Below are 18,992 nucleotides of genomic sequence, written 5' to 3'. Positions count from 1 at the left end.
AATTCCCCAGGATTTCCAAGTTGAAAACTTGAACAAGTTGGGGTGGGAGGATGCAGTCGTGGGTGTGTGTTGCTTCACTTGCAGTACCTGCAATCGCCGCTCCAACTCCCGGAGCATTCTCGTCGCTGTTAGGAGCCAGAGTGCTTTCAGTTACCCCTGGGCTTACCCCAAAAGGCTGAGAGGTTGAGTCCCGGCTGTGTGGCTGAGTCCCGGAGAGTTGCACCTGAGTGGATGGAGTAGTTGTCTCTCTTATACTGAAGGAAGGAGTTTACGACAACTTTGCGAAGTCCTTATCCAAGGCTCAGATCATGTCCATGATTGAGGGATCTGGAGGGATGGCTGTGGAGTCAGACCAAACCGTTACGTTTTGTCCACACCCTGGCCAGGGAAGGAGACCAAGGTGAGCATTGACCACTGTCATTGACCCTTCATAAGAAGGTTTAAAGGAAAAGTAGCTCCTGAAACGTCGCACCAAGGAGTGGCTTCGGGAGTGGCATCTAGAACTGGACGACTTGCTGCTGCGTTTAGACGAAGTTCCCAGTGAGGAGACATGCGACCTGGAGGGTCTAGTGGCAGACGAGTCGCATGTGTCGCCTGTAGAGACGCCTAAAAAGGCGCAGTCCACAGCGCTTGTGACTGGCAAGTCACCTGTAGACGCTGGAGGAGCCAAGATGGTGGCCGAAGCTGAAGACACCAGGAACCTCGGTTGGGATTGCTGGAAGTAATGGAGCCAAGAGGCATCTCTTGCAGGGCGTCTGTGGCTGTGGCATCTGTTGTTGCTGCTTCTGTTGATATGCAGAAGGTCCAAAGCCTGGAGGCGCCTGTGGACTGGACTGCATAGTTCTTTACATTTGGTTGACTGGGAGCACAGGGACATACAATTAAGGCACAGGAGATGAGGACCCCACTCCGTTTTGTTACAAGATGGCATGTTATCTGCAATGAAGCAGAGTTGAATCACAATCCGTCCGCACCCGATTATGTATGCTATAATCTTTTTTCCAGTCTTGTGGATTTATGAAAAACAAGTTTATGATAACACGAAAAACAACAACACTTTAATAAACAATAAAATACAAGTACTTGGCAATCAAAAGCATACAGAAGGCAAACAACGAGATACACATGACCACATAAAATATTCAAGATGGCTGCTGAAACAATAAGACACCTGATTTTACTGTGGTGAAAAAGTATCACCAGGTGTCAAGTAATTATGCTATGAAGTAAATCATATGAATAATATGAAGATACAAACCTGAGGCACAACAGAATCACAAGGGAATTCCCTTAAAATCAACACAACTAAGTGAGAATAATAAATTTATACTGAGAGATCACACTGGTGTATCCACTGTGAGTGACAGCAGTAATGTGCAGATCTGGGACGTCATCACTTCTGTGGTCACGTACGAGCTGTGTGATCAGGTTGTCCTCTAAGCTAGTTGAAACAACTTCTCTTTAGCAAAACTTCAAACAGTTCTTTCTGTCAAGACAAGCAGTAATATGCATTGAGGAATAATGCAAGATAAGATAAAAAATACTATTTTCAGAGTTTGGCAGTATATATTTGGGTGATGACTTTGGAACTTAGACATGACAGCAATATGTCAAAAGCATTTCGTATGACCATAATGAAGACATGTATGCCATGATATCTCTGAGGTGTCTAAGTATTGCATGGTTTTAAACAAAGTGTGGCAGTGGTCAAATTCAGGCAAAACCTTAAGGCATGGAACTGCTGTACCTTGATTTTATGTTCTGTATGTGTGGTATGCAAGCCCCAAACGTTATGTGCCTTACTGTGATGTAATACTATGTTAGAGTGCCCTGTCACGTCAAAATAGCAGTTACAGGGAGCTCCTTATAGAAACAGGCAGATGATTCATGATGGATTAAGTTATTGAAAATGTGACCCTGTCGGTTAAATTTTGCTCAGTAAAATATACAAAAGTATCAATGTTGTGACACTGAACATATAAGTGAAAACTTGCTTAATACGGCTCATGAAATCTTTTACATCCAGATACCCATCATGTCTCAATGGGATGGTTCCAGGGCAAACACTGCACATGCTTCTAATAACAGTAAACAAAGAGCAGAGGTTTGAAAATAGCATCATGGCACTATTTGTAACCAGGTATGTTCTAAGTGTACTGAATGTTGTAAATTGTGAAAACTCTAGTCATCAAATAAGGAAATGCATAATGTGAACTGTTTCATGAGAGGACAGTATCATCCCAATGTTATATTCTTTAAACTGTAAGGAACATCATTAAAGTGACAAAAATTTATGTAAACTGGGATGGAAATTAACCAAGAGTGTCTCCTTGCCCAAATAGTGAAAACATCCAGCAATATCCCCACAACTATTTGAAATTCTACTAGTCCTTAGGATACCTTTAACATTAACAAAACTGGATGGGCTAGCCGGAGAGTGCTCATTTCCATCCCTGCATTTGGTAAAGCTGTTTCTCAGTTATTAAATATATTTCATTTGCACAACATCTTCAGCAATGGACAAAGTGGACAAAGTGCAGTGGATGGTGTGGTACAGATGCTTATAAGCATCAATATTTAGATCATACATTTTAAAGGTATTTTCATTTTACTGGCACCAGGGTTTACCCAGGAAAAATAAGTGGTGGGCCTATACAAGAGAATATCCCTCATGGGCCAGCATGAATGGGATTCTTACTAAAGGTAACAAAGTTTCTACAAATATTAATGAGATTTATGATTTTTTATTATCGTTTTTAAATACATGTCAAAGACAATAATAATAATAATTTGTCAATATATGTCACTGATCAGTGTGCATTTTGATTACAGTTAAAAATATTCCCAATACTGGAATGACCATTATTCATGTGTACGTTTTTATTCTCTTTAATCAATCATGATCTAACAAAAAATGACACTGTTACACAAATCTTTGAATAAAACTGCAGAATGAGTCTTGGTAAAAGTGAAAGTCGGCGGACTCAAAGTACAAAATGCATTGAATAAGTGACTTATTAACCTGGTAAACCCACAGCAATCGTATGATAATATTCCCTTGCGAGATGCGAGACATTGCATTTTCATTGGCTGGTCCTAATATGCATATTATGTATGACCCTGTGGCATGTGTAAAAATTTTATTGCATTTATTCTCTCATAAGTGAGCAAGAAATTACAATCACTCACTATTTCTCCAGCCAGAAATTATTTAAAGAGATTCTTCTTATCAGTTGTCCCTGATTATGTGGCCATTAATGCAATATGACTGTTGTGACTAAAAGTGTTGTGAGTTAATGAGTCTCAACACATGAAAGTGAAACTTAGAAATCCAAGGCATTATAAACAAATGCTTGGTGGCATTTACAATTGTCAGTTTTAAATGGATATGCACAAACTGCTAGATTGTAATGATATTACTGTCACGTTTGATATTCATCAATGACGGATTGGCAAATGTAATGCAATAATGTAATGTAATGCGTAGTGAAAACACCTCCCAACATAATCCTTGCCAGCATGAACAAATATGAATCTCACTGAGTTGCTACACATCATATATATGTATAGTTATATATATTTCAAGACCTTGTAGTTCCTTAGAACCTTTTTTTAGGGTTTATGGCAATTTGCATTTATTTATTTCTTATTTTGATTTGACTGTTGGGAACACATTTGAGTCCTGTTACAGTGCTAGATAACCTAATCGCAGTCAAAAGTTAACAAGTAACAAACAACATGCCATAAGCTCACATGGACCTTCAGTCCAAGTGATCAAGATAAAAATGAGTGAGTCATGTCATTGGCTCATGCAAAGACAACTTACACTTCCTGAAATACATAATACCAGACGGAGTGCATTTAGTTGTTCTATAATACAAAGGAGAGCCTAACCATTATTATTGTAAACTTTTCTACATGCATTGAGAGATTAAACCTCTTCAAGATTTCTTAAGATAACAAAATGTTACATCTAATTATACATTAATAACTTTTCATTCAAATGCTGTCATGAAACAATAACTTTGATGACTGATGAGTATAACCGGGAAGGTCCCATCAATAGGACTTTAACTGGGCCTTTGAAATCTACTAGCCATACAGTATCCAAGATAGAATATGTTATGACTGATGAAAGAGCACATTAACAGGGAGTTTATTGACATATGTAGTTTGTTCCAGTCACTGTTGGTGAAGTGGTGTCGTCATGCCACGAGGGTCAGGTCCTGGGCCGGTGGGTGCTTCTAGGTTTACTTGCAGCTGAGAAAGCCATCTTTTGGTAGAGTTGTCATCTTTAAGACATGTGGCAAATGTACTGTCTTTGAGTTGGTCTGGTAGGCACTGGCGCAAAGCTTCACATGCTCTGTAAAAGATAGTAAAAGTTTCTGAACATTTTAGTTGTAAATGACATTTCAAAAATATTTTATTTATTTAAATTTTTTACAAACCTGTAGAGGTTATGAATTCTCTGATGAAATCCTCCTTGGGGCACTTATTGCATTTTCCTTGCTCAAGAAAATCTACATGACATAGTTGTAACTATTTTTCCCTTATAAAATGTTACCACACAAAACAATTGGGGAGGTGGGTGGCCGTGCCCCAAGGAGGATTTCATCAGAGAATTCATAACCTCTACAGGTTTGTAAAATTCTCTTCAGATTAAATCCTCCTTGGGGCACTTATTGCATGAAGATAGACTCCTAAAGATAATCTAGGAAGTGGCATCCGTCAGCAGCAAGCATAAATAAATACATCGTATTCTGACTATTTCAATGAATTAAAAAGAGTTCAATAAATTGAACCAACCTTATCGTGAGGCACCACCTTCGAGAGGCGGGGGCTAGAGACAGGGCGTGGTCGACCATATACTATGAACTATGAACCTGTGCAAAACTAGGTCAGAGGTTCTCCGAGGATCGAAGGAGTGCGTGTGCAGATACGAGTATTATCGAGTAGTAAGGACTGATATTTATTGACCGCAGAAGATAAAGTCCGGACCATTACTGAGCAGTATAGCCTGAGGACGGTCTAAAATCGCGAAGGCTCAATCGGCTAGAGATGTAGAACTTTGCCCAGTTTGGAGAACTGACTGACCAAACCGAACACGCTCGCTTGAGTGTTTGTCGAGTTGGTAATGTTTGATGAACGTGCTCGGCTGGCTCCACATAGCCGCGGAGCAGATCTCCTCAATGGGCAAAGCTGCGGCGTACGCTTGTGACGTAGCCACTGCTCTAACCGAATGAGCCTTCAACCTGGTAGGGGGGTCCCTGCCTTGAAGCGTATACGCTGTACAAATGGTTAAAACTATCCACCTCGAGATAGATTGTTTGCTCGCAGGTGAGCCAGCCTTCCTACCGCCGTAACAGCAAAATAGTTGGTTATCCTAACGGATACCCTTAGTTCTGCTGACATAGGCCTTGAGGGTCCTGCGGACATCCAAGACATGAGCATGTCTTGCAGTGGTCCCTGACGAGGAAGGCTGTGAAAGAGCAGGAAGCTCAATAGGAGCCGTCACGTGGAAGGCGTGTGTGACCTTAGGACGGTAAGAGTCCGGCAGCCGAATACTGACTCTGTCCCGGTGGAAGACAGTTAGTTTGGGATCGGCTGACATTGCATGAATGTCGCCTACCCGTCTGCTGGACGTTACCGCCACAAGGGACGCCGTCTTCCAGCTCAACAGCTGAAGAGAGAGAGAGGACAGATCCCAAAAGGAAGGACCGGACAGCCAATCAAGAACGATTGACAAGTCCCAAGGGGGACTGATCCGCCGGACAGGCGGTCGGATCCTGTCCACACCTGCTAAAAAGCGCTGCACTAATGGGTGTGCACCCAGAAGTGCCCATCGACAGGGATGTGAAAAGCTGCAATAGCTGTAGAGTACCCTCGGACTGTCGATGCGGCCAGGCCTTCATCTAGTCGCGACTGGAGGAACTCAAGCACGGCTACGAGATCTGCAGAAAAGGGATCTGCAATCCCTCTATCGACACACCACACCCAATCTATCCTCGTACTGAACATTTGTCGAATCCCTCCGCGAAGCCAGGATTGTATCTGCAACTCGTGCAGGAATACCACTCTTCTGGAGGCGATTCCTGACAGTGGCCAAGCCACCCATAGAATCCTGGGATTCGGGTGGAAGGCCCCGTTCTGGGATAGGAGGTCCGGTCGTAAAGGTAATAGAACAGGAGGCTGAGCCCGAAACCTAAGTATTACTGAAAACCAACTCTGCGCCGACCAAAGAGGTGCCAGTAGCACAAGTAGTCGCACAGGCTGAGTGGCTAGCTGAGATAGGACCTTGGAAATCAGAGGGACTGGCGGGAATGCCCACAGAACTCTGTCCGTCTAGCTTGAAGGCGTCCGGTGCCACCGACCTTTGGTCGGGGACTGGGGAGCAGAGCGTTGGTGTCTGGTGATTCACCCCAGACGCAGAGTCCACCTGGAACGACCCGTATAATCGGGAGATAATCCACTCATGAGGAGCGAGGATCCAGCGAGACAGAGCGTCTGCACAGACGTTGTCCAACCCCGGGAGATAAACTGGTATCACCCTGATATCGTGTGTGTCGCACCATAGGAGGAACTGCCACGTCTCTTGGAGAAGCGACGGAGACAAAGTTCCCCCCTGCTTCCGGATGTAAGTCATCGCCGTTTGGTTGTCCATCTCTATAAGTTTGTTCAGCCTCCTGTGTGAACCCTCCGTCTTTTTTGGTGACTAGGAAATACGTCGAGTAGAAGCCCTCGTTTTCCTGTCCCTTGGGAACCGGTTCAATCGCAGCTTTCATAAGAAGAGCGTCGACGGAGGAACTCCGCCTTCTCTCGGGTAGCAGGCACCGGAGTGTGCTTTATCCTGGAGAAGGGGGGTGGATGGTGTTTCCACCAAGGCAAATGGCCATCCCTGATAGTGGACAGGGTCCAGGGATTGGATGTAACTGTCTCCCGTTCCTTGAGGAATAGAGCCAGTCGGCCGCCTACGGGGTCATCTGGTTTGAGGCAGTGGATCATCGCTGTCTGCAGTTCGAGAACTGGTGACTGTGGGTCCACCCGGGGTTCAAGGGAACCCACCTGGCTCTGGGCCACAGATCCACTAGTGGAAGCCTCGGCCTCGGAGAAGGCGTCTGGCTCCGCTAGGGAAAAAGGTGCGGAGGAAGTGACCGGGCCAGCGCCCGTCACCCCTCCGCTGGGGAGCGACCTCGAGCCGGAGCCGAACCCCGGTCTCGGATCGTCCCCGAGGCCAAGTGGCCTGCCTCGGCCGACGCCAGGCATTCCACAGGGCCTCGAGGCCGCGTCCGGTGCCGACAACAGGGAATGCCCAGCCCGCAGCTCCTCTCGGAGTTGGGACTTAACCTCCTCCATCATCAACGCCATCTGCGACTTAAGTAAAGCAGAAATGTCTGCCAAAGAGGGTGCAGGAGAGGGTGCAGGTGTAGGAACCTCGGGGACCCTAGAGCCCTCTCCTGCAGCCCTCGGAGAGGGGGCGGAGAAGACTGTAGCAGAAGGAGTAGATTTAGCCTTGTTTTTACCCTTTTTAGAAGGGGGGCAACGGCCTTCTTGGAGTGAATGTCCACCCCCGCCTCAAGTAGACCCTTAAAGTGGATGAGGTCGGCGTGCCGACGCTTCATAGTTCTCGGGGTAAACTCCCGGCAAATGGGGCATGATTGATCATCATGCCCCCTTTCTACCAAACACTTCAGGCAGCTTGAATGCTGGTCCTGGGGTGGGATGTTCGACCCACATCCCAAACAAAGTTTAAAGGTCTGTAAAAAAGACCGTAAATTCTGAGTTGGGTTGGGGGCGGGAAAATAGTGTATCAGTGCGATATTAAAGATCGGAAAGATACATGCAAAATTGTGAAAACAGAAGCAAAGGCTAAAGTAGAATGCTATTTGAATACTAGAATAATAATAGCCAATGTCCGTAGTATAATTTTTAACACCATTTTTACGCACTAAGGTGTAAAACCCGTAAAAAAGGTAAGTGTAGTTATAATCTAGCACACCACCTTGGGTTTATGTAAAGGAAAACCTGTAGTTCAATTCTGTATGATATAACAAAAAACCAAGCCGTTTTGATGGCCTTGGTTTACATGTGTCAGACAGTGTAACTACAAAATGGACGCCATTACGGCCATTTGAATTCAAATGTACCGTGCGCGTGGCGTTTCTTCTATTAGAATTACAACACTATAACTTTACAATGCGAGGTATTACGCCTTTGCAAGGAAAAAAATGTACCATACATACAGTTTAGTCAGTCATGGTCTCTCAGTGAACTATTAGGTTCTTGAAACTTTCTTGAAATAATCAAACGTCTTGACAGTCAGATGACTTAAAGGAAAGGGATTTCGGTGAGAGTTACTCCTCCTGGCGCGGGGCGCCGTGGAGGGTGAGGCACTGTAAAGGTGGTTGTATATCATACAAAAACAAAGTTTTTTGTGTGGTAACATTTTATTAAGGAAAAATGGGCGGGGGGGGGGGGGGGGGGGGATGGGGTGGGGATGCCCCCAGACCCCCCTAGACTTTTCCTCCTTTTTTCGGGATAATCATTATTAAATGTTAACTATTGCAATAGTAGAAAACAATAGCTATTGCAATGGCAATAGTTGGTTGGCAATAGCACAATAGTTCTTTTTACCCAATAGTCACACCCACTGAACATATACTACATGTCATTCCATTTTGTAATTACCATAAATTGATTTCTTAATTGGATTCAAACCTCCTGAACAAATTCAGATATCATCATCAGGTGGGAACAAACATGTTAAATTTCTGCTTCATTGGTCCTGTGTCTTCTGAAGAGAAGATGTTTACAGATGGCACCATCAATTGCTGGATGCCAGACAAGAAGGACATGACAAAAGCTCACTTGACTTTCAAGTGAGCTAAAAGTGTATGTTTATGACACATGGATTATGGACTACTTGCCCCGACACATGCGTTAAGAACCGGTTGTCTTGTTTTCTGCTACATTTGAATCATTTATCTTGTGCATGTAAATGAAAAGTTGTCATGAAAGATCAAATTCATCTGCTTAAAAGTCGACATATAACCATGAATTTTTTGTGTGAGTGAGTGAGTTGGGTTTAACACCACTTTTAACAGTATTACAGTTACATCGTTGCGTGTCAGCTTCATGTGGAAGGAAAGCCCAAAGTAATGCAGGTCTCAGACGTTTACCACTTCGGTGAAACCCACGAGCACGGGTATGGTGCTGACAAACCTAGAAACATAATCGGGGCGAACTGGGATTCAAACCCACAATCATAGGTTTCTGGCGTGCCAAGGGGACCCAACTCTGCACAGCGAATCGCGGCGCCTTAGACGACTAGGCCACCCGTGCCCCCGAATTTTGTGTGAGTGAATGACACGTGACATACATGTTAACAGTGAACACTTACCTAGGATTATCGGACAACCTCAGGTAGCATCTCACCACATGCTTGAGCAGCCTGGCTGATGGCTCTTTGGACAAATGTAGCACCATTTTACCCTGAAAAGATTGAAACATTCTGGCAGCTATTTCTAAAACAAAGAACGCACAAACAAGATTCTGTCTTGATTTATGACAATATACTTATTCAGCTGCTTCAGTCAAACAGTATCAGAGGAGAAGATATTTAAGATCATGGTATAAAATGGCCCTGCTCTTTAAACTGCAAAGGTCAATGTCAGTGTTTCTGTGAGTAACAGGGCCAGATATCTTTTAAGTGCTGTCAGTCACTAGCTGTTTTCGCTTTGGCTTTGACCAGCTGAATGTTTAAAATGTTGGCCTGTTGTCTGTGGACAGTTTGAGCCTGCTTGAACTTGTTTTGCTGTTTTATCCTATATCAATACTTTTAGGTCTTTGATAGGCATTTAGAAGTTGGGAGAACATGACTTTATGATTCTTTTATGGGTAGCAATTTCATTTTTAGTCTTTGTACAACGTTTCAGAGCTACTTCTTGCTCCTGATGAACAACTCGTCCTATAGACTAGACAGATAAATCATTCCTGGTCTGGCCAGTGAAGTTCTTCAAGACTGCTTGTACACTTACATTACGCAGACATAAGGCTTAGCATCTCTTGTTTCGCTCAGTTACAGCTATCAACCTCAACCGCAGTGATTGACTACGCTAGAGTGGGAAGAGGATAATGCCAGACAAGGTTTTTAAACCAATTCTCTACAATATATCTGCAGACAAAGGTTCGCGAGCAGAGGGTTAATGACACCGTCGAAACAGCCTCGTCTTGTGATGACTTCAATGTTGCAGTCATAATTCCCTACAGACGAATCTATTATCCCTCGTATTTCGGGACCATAATGTTAGAACAAATAAAGAAGCTTGAAGATTCAGTTATATATTCTTGTAACTACACGATACAGCATGCAATCCAGTCGGATGCTAGTATCAAGCCATGCACCTGCGATGACGGGCTGCTGTCAGCTGTGGAGCCAGTATGAGTGGTCCAAACTGGTGTAGGCCCTGTATATCTGAGACCGGGATGTACCTAAGGTAGTGTGAGGCAAACACTGTGTCTGACTTCCCGAATCAACCGAATCAACAGTTGCTATGTCATGCCATGGTCAATGCCACTGCCTTTGCCTCATGCAGGTTAGAGGCAATTGGGGTGGTATACCCCTAAATTTGCGGACCAACCATCTGATACATGTATTCTGGGCAGCCTTGGATTTTGTCGAAAAAGAAAATGGTCACCAAAATTTTTTTGAACTGACCATTATAACAACTAATATAAGAGTAAAGATGGGTTTGTCATTTAAAACAGTTTGTACTATTTTAATGTTGATGACTAGATTATGTGTACTGTTAATATTACGTATTATTCCTTTAACCTTTAGCCTGCTGAACTGTTTTAGCATAAGGCCCTGTAAAGAGGATGGACGATTTCAAACAGTCGGTGCTTCATAAAACAAGTCAGTGCTTCTTAAATTATAAAATTTCTGTAAATTGATTTCAATAATCATATCTCCGCTCTCTTAAATTTAACTGAGTATAAATATGATTTTTTTCAAATTTGCAAATAACAACGCAATGGTCAATCATGAACCATTTCAGTAAATTTATTATCCAAACATTAAACAGAAAAAAAATTAATATTGAAAGTCATCATGTCAGCAGCAGAGATACGAACATTCAGGTTAATCTGACGTGTCATGTAACAAAATTTGCAGGAAACAATAAATGACTCATAAATTTAAACCTAATTTCAAGTGTTTTGTTTGAATATTTATGATACACGAAAATACAAATCTCGTGCTGTGATGCTAGCAGACGTATGAAAATCAAACATGTTGCGCTTCGTCTGACGTCAGCATTACTTAATGCTATTTTAATATCAACAAAACTTACATTGCCTTCATATATATGTCTTGGCGAAAGTTGACAATCTTCATAATGGAAGAATAGGGAGTAGTGGACTTTACCGGCCGCACTTTTTTCGGATTTCAATTAGCCACACTTGGAGGATCGAACTTGCATTTTGCAAGCTCTAAGCTAAGCTAGGCTTATGAAATAATCTAATTGGCCAAGACACAATGGGCTCTATCAACAAATTATTAGTGTTCGTTTACCAAGTCATCAGCACTCTATTGTTTTACTGTTATGCTCATGCGCAGTAGCCATTTTCTCTGTGAAACTCGAAATTTGATAAAAGTGTTCTGAGTTTCCTGAAATTAGATTTGATTTATTCTTTAAAAGAGATAGCTAACCGATATCCTACCTCACAACTTCCCCAAAGGATCGTAAAAGGGCATCTAACCCTAAAGATCATAAAGGTTTGTTTGATTGGGTAGTGGTACCCATTCTTAGAGTCATGAAGGTGTTTCATCGGAAACGGATATCTAACCCTAATACGCTTACCCTGACACAACTAACCCTAAGGATCGAAGAGGCATGTGAGCCATATAGTCGTCAACCTGATCCAATTAGTACTATGGTAAGCTGAGCCTGGGAAATGGAAATCGGGCAGTCCCTAAAACCCTTGTCAGCATTAGCCTCGTCGTCTCGTGCTATGGACCAAGATCTTTCCGAGACCAATGCAAATAGGATCGATAGTTTCCAGATGGTGGTTGATTTCCAACATAGGCAGATTGACCACATGTGCAATCACCTTCAGGCGGTTTTAGCTGAGATTACCGCCACCTGGCATCTGGGGTATCTGGCCTTATCCAATTGGGATTCTTAACTTAAGCGCCTGCTGCTTCGTCAGCAATGGTAGGCCTCAACATTATTTAATGGTCCCATAACTGACATGCATACCAAAGACAGCACTCAAGCCTCTGGAACATGTATCCCAGAACATTTGGCCAACGTACATCAAAGTCTGGGAATTATCAGCCCAGGCACTCATCCCTCAAGGACCAGACAGACCACCGATCAGTCCTCCTTTCGTGACAAAGGACAGGCCAGGGGCAGAGGCCAAGGCTCCTATCAATCCCTTAGGGGGAGTTCCCAGGGTAGGCGCAAGGACCGGAGGTGGACACAATGACCAAGTGGGATTCAAACAAGATGCGGATGAAACACAACCTTGCACTGTTCAACAAACGTTACCTGGAGTGTCCTCGTCTCATTACCTCAGGGGCAGCATCTATGCTTACGATTCCCTGATCAGCCTTCGCTACAAGTGGGTGGTCCTACCATTTGGCATTTCAGTGGAGCCGTGGCTTCTTACCAGCTTTACCAAGCCAATAGCCGCCTATTGAGTTGTACATAGAAGACAGCATACTGAATCATCCAGAAGCGGGAATATTAACCCATCATCGGGACTTCACCAGGATAGTCAAAGAGGCAAATATGGAACTAATCCCATCCTACTGACTCCAATTCATAGGAGGGCTATTTCAGACAGATCTAGAGCTCTTCAGGGCCAAGGTGACAGATGGATAAAAATCTTAAGCCATGGCACATCAACAACCTTGAGTTGGAGGCACTCATACCAGTGATAACACATTGGCAGGAGCGCCTTCGAAACACGGATCGTCAAATGACCAGGATTCGGGAGCTGCAAGCTTTATCACATTCATTTAGGGCCTAAGGACCAGAAGACCAAAAAGGGTCTTTGCCAAAAAAAACAACATATTTGTCATTCCCTGAACACTCTTTGGTTAAGTGCTTGAAATTTTCAGTGTCACAAATTATTTTTTTCAAAATTTCATAAGGATTTTTCTTTAATAGACCAGTGTCAAACCATCTGACAAGTTAGGTTGAATCATAAGCCCTCATTTCACAAGTATCCATATTTTTCAGAAAAACATTTCTACTATTAGAACAAAACATGAGTCGTCTATCTGTTGGGTTACGTAAAGAAATGTGAAAAGGAATTTTACTGACGAGAAATCTTTTTTTTATCCCAGTGTTCCAAGAAATCAAATTGAAATGTAGTGGTTTTTTTACCCTTATCGGTATGTAATTTTGTACCGAGAATAATTTTGTATTAGTTTCATAGATACACATTACTTTTAGAATCCAAAGGTTAATTTATTATCACTTTCCTATCAAAACAAAACTAGTAAAATCCTATATATATTAAATATTTGTATACTTATTCTGCATTAGTCCTTAAAGGGGCACTGATCTAAAGCAATTCCCCGGGACTGGTGGTTGCCTTTGTTATTGTTTTTTCCTCGTGAGTACCCGGATGATACGCAACGCAACTGAGCATGACAAGAGACTGGGCTACCGTCTGCAAGGACAGCTGAATAAACTTGGAGGCAATAATTGTTTTACTCATTTATTGAACACTGATTGGTTAACCTTGATCTAAAAAGATTTCGACAAAGGGCGCATGTTAATTAATTTCTTCAGCCTAAACAAACAGACAAAAAAAAGCTCATCGGAGGTCATCATTTGGAAATAGTTATATGATTGTTATAGTTTAATAATAAAAGAATATCCATGCAGTGAAAGCATTTTCGGATTTCGGATTGCGTCGATAACACGATTACTACTCCCTTGTTGTCATCTACGTTTTCTCGTATAACCCTACACTTGTGTGTATTTGTTGACATTCGCTTGATGCTCAGTTAATGAATTTATTACAGGTATAATTAGTGGTAGCACCACTCAGAATACCTGACAAAGGTTCCAATTTGGCATTTATTGTGTCTGGGGTAATTATTCAATCTAAATCCAGGTTTGAAGTGAGGTGAAATGTGTGTTATGTAATATGCACATGGCAGCCCAGCATGAGATGAATGATCAGTTGATTTACTTTTTTGAAAATCCACGTTGTTCCTAGTCATCAAAGGATTAACAGAAAATACATTGATTGATTAATCACTGTTATCTTGCCAGTGGATATGTCAAAAGTGAGTGTTTACATGTCTAGGTTTACTAAAACAAAGGGAATACACTCATATCATGGCGTGAAGTGCCGATGTAAAAACATACTTTGTTCAAAGGGTTAACCGATAATATATTGATTGATTGCTCATTGTTATCTAACTCAAAGGATATTAGTTTGACGTTTGAGACATGACACCTATGTGAAACACCTGAAACAATCTAAGTGATCAGTTGAGAAACAAACACCGGTCCTACTAAATAACGCCCGGAAGTTTCTGGCCGCTGCACAATGCAAACATGTACGCCAGTTGATATTCTCACGATCTTACCAAACTGAGAAAGACAAGTTTTATTGACTGCACTGTATTTTAAACTCCTGGACGTCTGATGAAGCCTCCCGGACGTTTCCGAACGTCTGATAAAACCTCCCAGACGTTTCCGGACGCCCCCGGACGTTCCCGGGCGTCCTCAGACGTTAAATAGTAGGACCCACGAACACGGGTTATAATATCCCGAAACGCTATATATTTTTAAAAATATTTGATTGTTACAGAGACACGTGACATCGAATGAGTTCCTTTGTACAGCTGCAGACGTGTGGGATATTGTTCCTTTGTGTGGATATTCACGGATACATTCCTAAAACAAGAAAGCTGCCTAAAATTAAACACATAAACTTGGTAGGTTGTAATTATGATATTTGCATTTTGTTTTCCTTCATTTGCTGTAGCATTGGACAGATTCATTCCTGTTCCTCTACGTCTTGGTTGGGAAATTCTTCGATGCGCGTTCGACGTTGTTTTCACAAGTCTTTTCCTTTGTAAGCGTGTATATATTACTGTCAATTTGTAAAATGTGATTCTCTCAGGCAATTTATAAAATGTGTAAATATTTCAGTCATTTTGACTGAAAAATCTGTCCATTTCTTTAACAGATTGACTTAAACTGATTAAGACGATCAAAAGGGCCTATAAACATCACAATAGATTATTATGTAGGAGTAGAAGCCAAACAATAAAGAAATGTACTTTTCATCATAACATATTCAGTCTCTTGGTGATGATATTAAACATAAAAATGTTTGGAGTTCGTTATCATAATAATACAGATGGACATATTTTTCAGTCAATTTGTAAAATAACTGAATATTCAGGCGTTTAATAAATTTCCTAAGTGAAAATTGTGCACATTTTGACTGTGAAAAATATAAACACAATAAAATAAGCGATGCTCAGGAGAAATATTTATTTTGTGTTGCAAGTCAAAATAGTGTAAACGAAAATCGCACAATTACCAAGCAAGTTCGTCACCATTACCAATGCTACCCACAAAGATACCTACATTTCCTTATTATTTCCAAAACTGTATTTCATTTTGTTGATAGATGTGACCATACGCCCTTATACTATCAATAAAAGTGACAAATGCGCTTATGAATTGCGCAGCACAGGTCGCAAACTAGTCTAGGTTTCTGCTATATCATCTGGGTACTCACGGGGAAAAAACAATAACAAAGGCAACAACCAGTCCCGGGGAATTGCTTTAGATCAGTGCCCCTTTAATCATATTACTGCTTTTTCTTGACAGAAAGAAGAGCTGTGTGAAGTATTGCTGAAGAAGAAGTTGTTTCAACTAGCTGTGAGGATAACCCTATCACATAGCTCCCACATGACCACAGAAGTGATGATGTCACGGATCAGCACATTACTGCTAAAAGCCTGGAACATTTGAAGGCATCGTGGGCAGGAAGCTCTGCAATGGAAGGGTCCCTTTTGATGCAGTAATGCAGGATAAGTATACAAATACAAAAAATGTCAAGGATTTTACTAGATATTTTAACTTATCCTGCATTACTCCTCAATGCATCTGTATCCGACAGAAAACGGTGGAGGGCATACCTTCAGATGTGGCCTTCCATCTGTACTCTCCAAGATCCCTCAGCCAATCAGCTAAGGCAAAGCTCAGCGTCTAAATAACCATTCCTTTTGACAGGGAAGGAGAGAGTCTGGTATGGTAGATATCAAGGTATCGATACAATCATAGAGCATAAATTGAACTAAAATTTACAATTGACCTACCAAGCTGCAATGTGTGTAGCATGTAGCCTTCTAGTCAAATGTGGTATGCACGAGTGAGGTTGAGAGGCTGGCTCTGGAAAGGCGAGGACATCACTGGCGCCTAGTAGCAGTGTCCTGTTGGGCCACCACTAACCGGCTAAAGCTGTGTGTCGCTTGCATGTCTTCTAAAGCGACATCTCATAGGTTGTGACTGGCGAAGACTGTATCAGAATGTTCCATAATGGCACGTATGGAGCAATTGCTGTGTAGTGCCATGGTGGATGCGACCACCCTTATCTCGTGAGGGTTTCTGGCTCTTGGCAGGCCCAGACCCGACGATTTATAGGCTTGGAGGATGACAGCTCTGAGCCAAAGGGCGTTGGTGTTGCTGCTGACTTCCGCTTGCGATGTTGCTGATACCGGAATGAAGAGACCGCGGGGTTGTTTGCTGCAATCCAGAGATTGGTTGATGAAACAGCGCAGTGCTCTCACTGGACACAGAAGGAGCTCTTGTTCATCCTCCGCTCCTCCTATTGATGATAGTGGTGGGATAAGGAAGAATTTGTCAGGCTGTCCTGGGAGCTGGTTCTTGGTGATAAAGTCCCAACACAGTCCTAGTTGAACAGCTCTGTGCGCTCCCTGCTTGAACCTGCCCTGTGCACGTCTAGTCCGTGGATCTCACCATGCACTGCCAATGGTCTTTTTTATCAGGTTGTGGAACAACTACGAATGAAGTGGCTCAAATGGCGCGCCTCTCAGGCAGGTGAGGACGACATTCAGGTCCCAGGCTTGGGGGGTCTGAATTTCGCCTTCTGGGCTTCACAATGGAAAGAGCGAAGTAGGCCTTGGAGTTGGAATTTTTGAATTTTTGTCATATTGCGATTTTCTGGAATCACTAAAACGGAGGTGAGGTGAAGATATGTAGTAATGGTGCTGCCCTTTAAACGCCATTTGTGAAGCAGGAACATCAGAAACTATGCCAGGAACTGAGGAGACGCAGAGGTGGGTTCATGACATTTTTCTTTGCAGAAACATTCGAAGGAGAGCCACTAGTCGTCGTAGACTCCTGGTGAAGCCAGTGTAATGGCCTTTGTTATGGACCAGATGTGTACATGAAACTTGTCTGGTGCCGGATGTGGTCGCTTGCTGTGTGGATGAACCAGTAGGTCAGCAATCTCTCTGAGATCAAGCCTGGGAAGGAGTACGGGAGCACAGAAGGCAGAAAAGCGTACGCTTTTAGCCCTTCCAAATGAATGCTAAAGGCATTGACCACCCGAGCCTGCGGATCTAGGACAGGTGATACAAAGGTGCGGATCTGGTAGAGGATCTGGTAGCGGATCTGGAACTTCAACTCTGTTGGGGCGACCTTGCCCGGTTGGGATAGAGCATCTGCCAGAATGTTTCGGCAGCCCAGGATGAGTTGAACCCGTAATCGAAGCCCCAGCTGGTCGACCAGGTTGAAGAACCGGATCGTCTGCTGAAGCAGTGAGTGGGAGTCATTCCCTGGTTCCGGAGACACACAAATGACGGTGATGTTGTCCGTCGAGACGCACATTCTGAAGGGTCTGCTTCCAGTTCAAGGTTGTTGATGAGCCAAAGTTTTTGTACGGTGGACCACAACCCCGAGTCAACCTGTCCTTCCAGCAGCGCTCCCTAAGCTTGAAGAGAGGCGTCAATGAATAGGTGTGACAAGGTCGTTAGCTCTGTCAATGAGACGCCTTCTTAGACATTCGATTCTACCATCCACCACCAGAGGTGAGTCATGAGACGGTCGGGGGGATGACGGATATGAAGGGGTCAAAGCGCCTGATGTATGGGGTATGGAACATCTGGATGTCAAGTCAAGTCTGTGCTGATGTCAGGAGGCCCAAGAACTCTTGCCACCAGCATAGTGTGGGGTGGAGTTGCGTGATTGGTGGAGTTGGATGCGATCCCAACTATCCCTGGGTACAGAGAGGATGTCTCAACTGGTTTGCAAGAGATCCACGATGAATTGTAGGAGGAATATCAGTGTGAGTTCCGACTTCCAGAGGTTGATTATCCATCCCAGTTGATTATGGCTGGGGAGTGCACAATCTCTATGGCCTCTTTGTGTCGATGTTCGTATGGAGGAGCTGCTAAGAAGCAGGGGGTAAGTGTCCAATATTGTCACAACGTGAGAGTCGAGGTGGTCTATCAATAAGACCCTGTACACATGGCGGAGGATGTTGGTGACGTACGGGTCCCCCAGGATTTCCCAGTTCCGCCAATATCTGCACAGTCTCCCACCTACAGGGGTGTTGACAACTTGACCGACAGGGGGTGGGGTTGAAAGTTTTAACAAACATCTTTAACATTCAAAATTGTCCTTCTTGCAATGATAAACCAATAACAATATTATGTTATTATTATTATGTCATATCAATGTGTTATATCACTCCCCGATGCCGTTGTTGTCCGAAAATAATTTGATAATCATCGAGTATTGAATCCATAATGATTTCGGATTTAGATTTACCGACTCATAATAAATAGTAAACAGGTGACAACAAATAGTAAATTATGTAATATCTTTTGAATTTAAACCTATTTCTTAATTTTCTTGATGATGGCTTACCAACTTTTGCATATTTTGACTCGATGTGTGACATGCGGTTCATGCTTCTGGTTTTAG

General features: G+C 42.9%; 1 protein-coding gene across 1 annotated transcript in view; it reads right to left on the bottom strand.

Moving 5' to 3' along the window:
- Positions 1-2,728: 2,728 nt before the first annotated feature.
- The window catches only part of LOC124122152 (CCR4-NOT transcription complex subunit 9-like), a 103,139-nt gene continuing 86,875 nt past the window's right edge, over positions 2,729-18,992 (bottom strand). The window contains exons 8-9 of the mRNA XM_046485275.2: positions 9,398-9,489; positions 2,729-4,363 (exon numbers count right to left, since the gene is read on the bottom strand). Of these exons, the coding sequence (XP_046341231.2) occupies positions 4,183-4,363; positions 9,398-9,489 (273 nt within the window). The 3' untranslated portion in view covers positions 2,729-4,182. The remainder of the gene's footprint in view (positions 4,364-9,397; positions 9,490-18,992) is intronic.

Source organism: Haliotis rufescens, unplaced genomic scaffold, assembly GCF_023055435.1.
Source record: "Haliotis rufescens isolate VD_foot unplaced genomic scaffold, xgHalRufe1.0.p SCAF_10, whole genome shotgun sequence".
Classification (NCBI taxonomy): domain Eukaryota; kingdom Metazoa; phylum Mollusca; class Gastropoda; order Lepetellida; family Haliotidae; genus Haliotis; species Haliotis rufescens.
The sequence above is the reverse complement of the archived record's forward strand: the minus strand, read 5'-3'. Positions and strand labels throughout refer to the sequence as shown.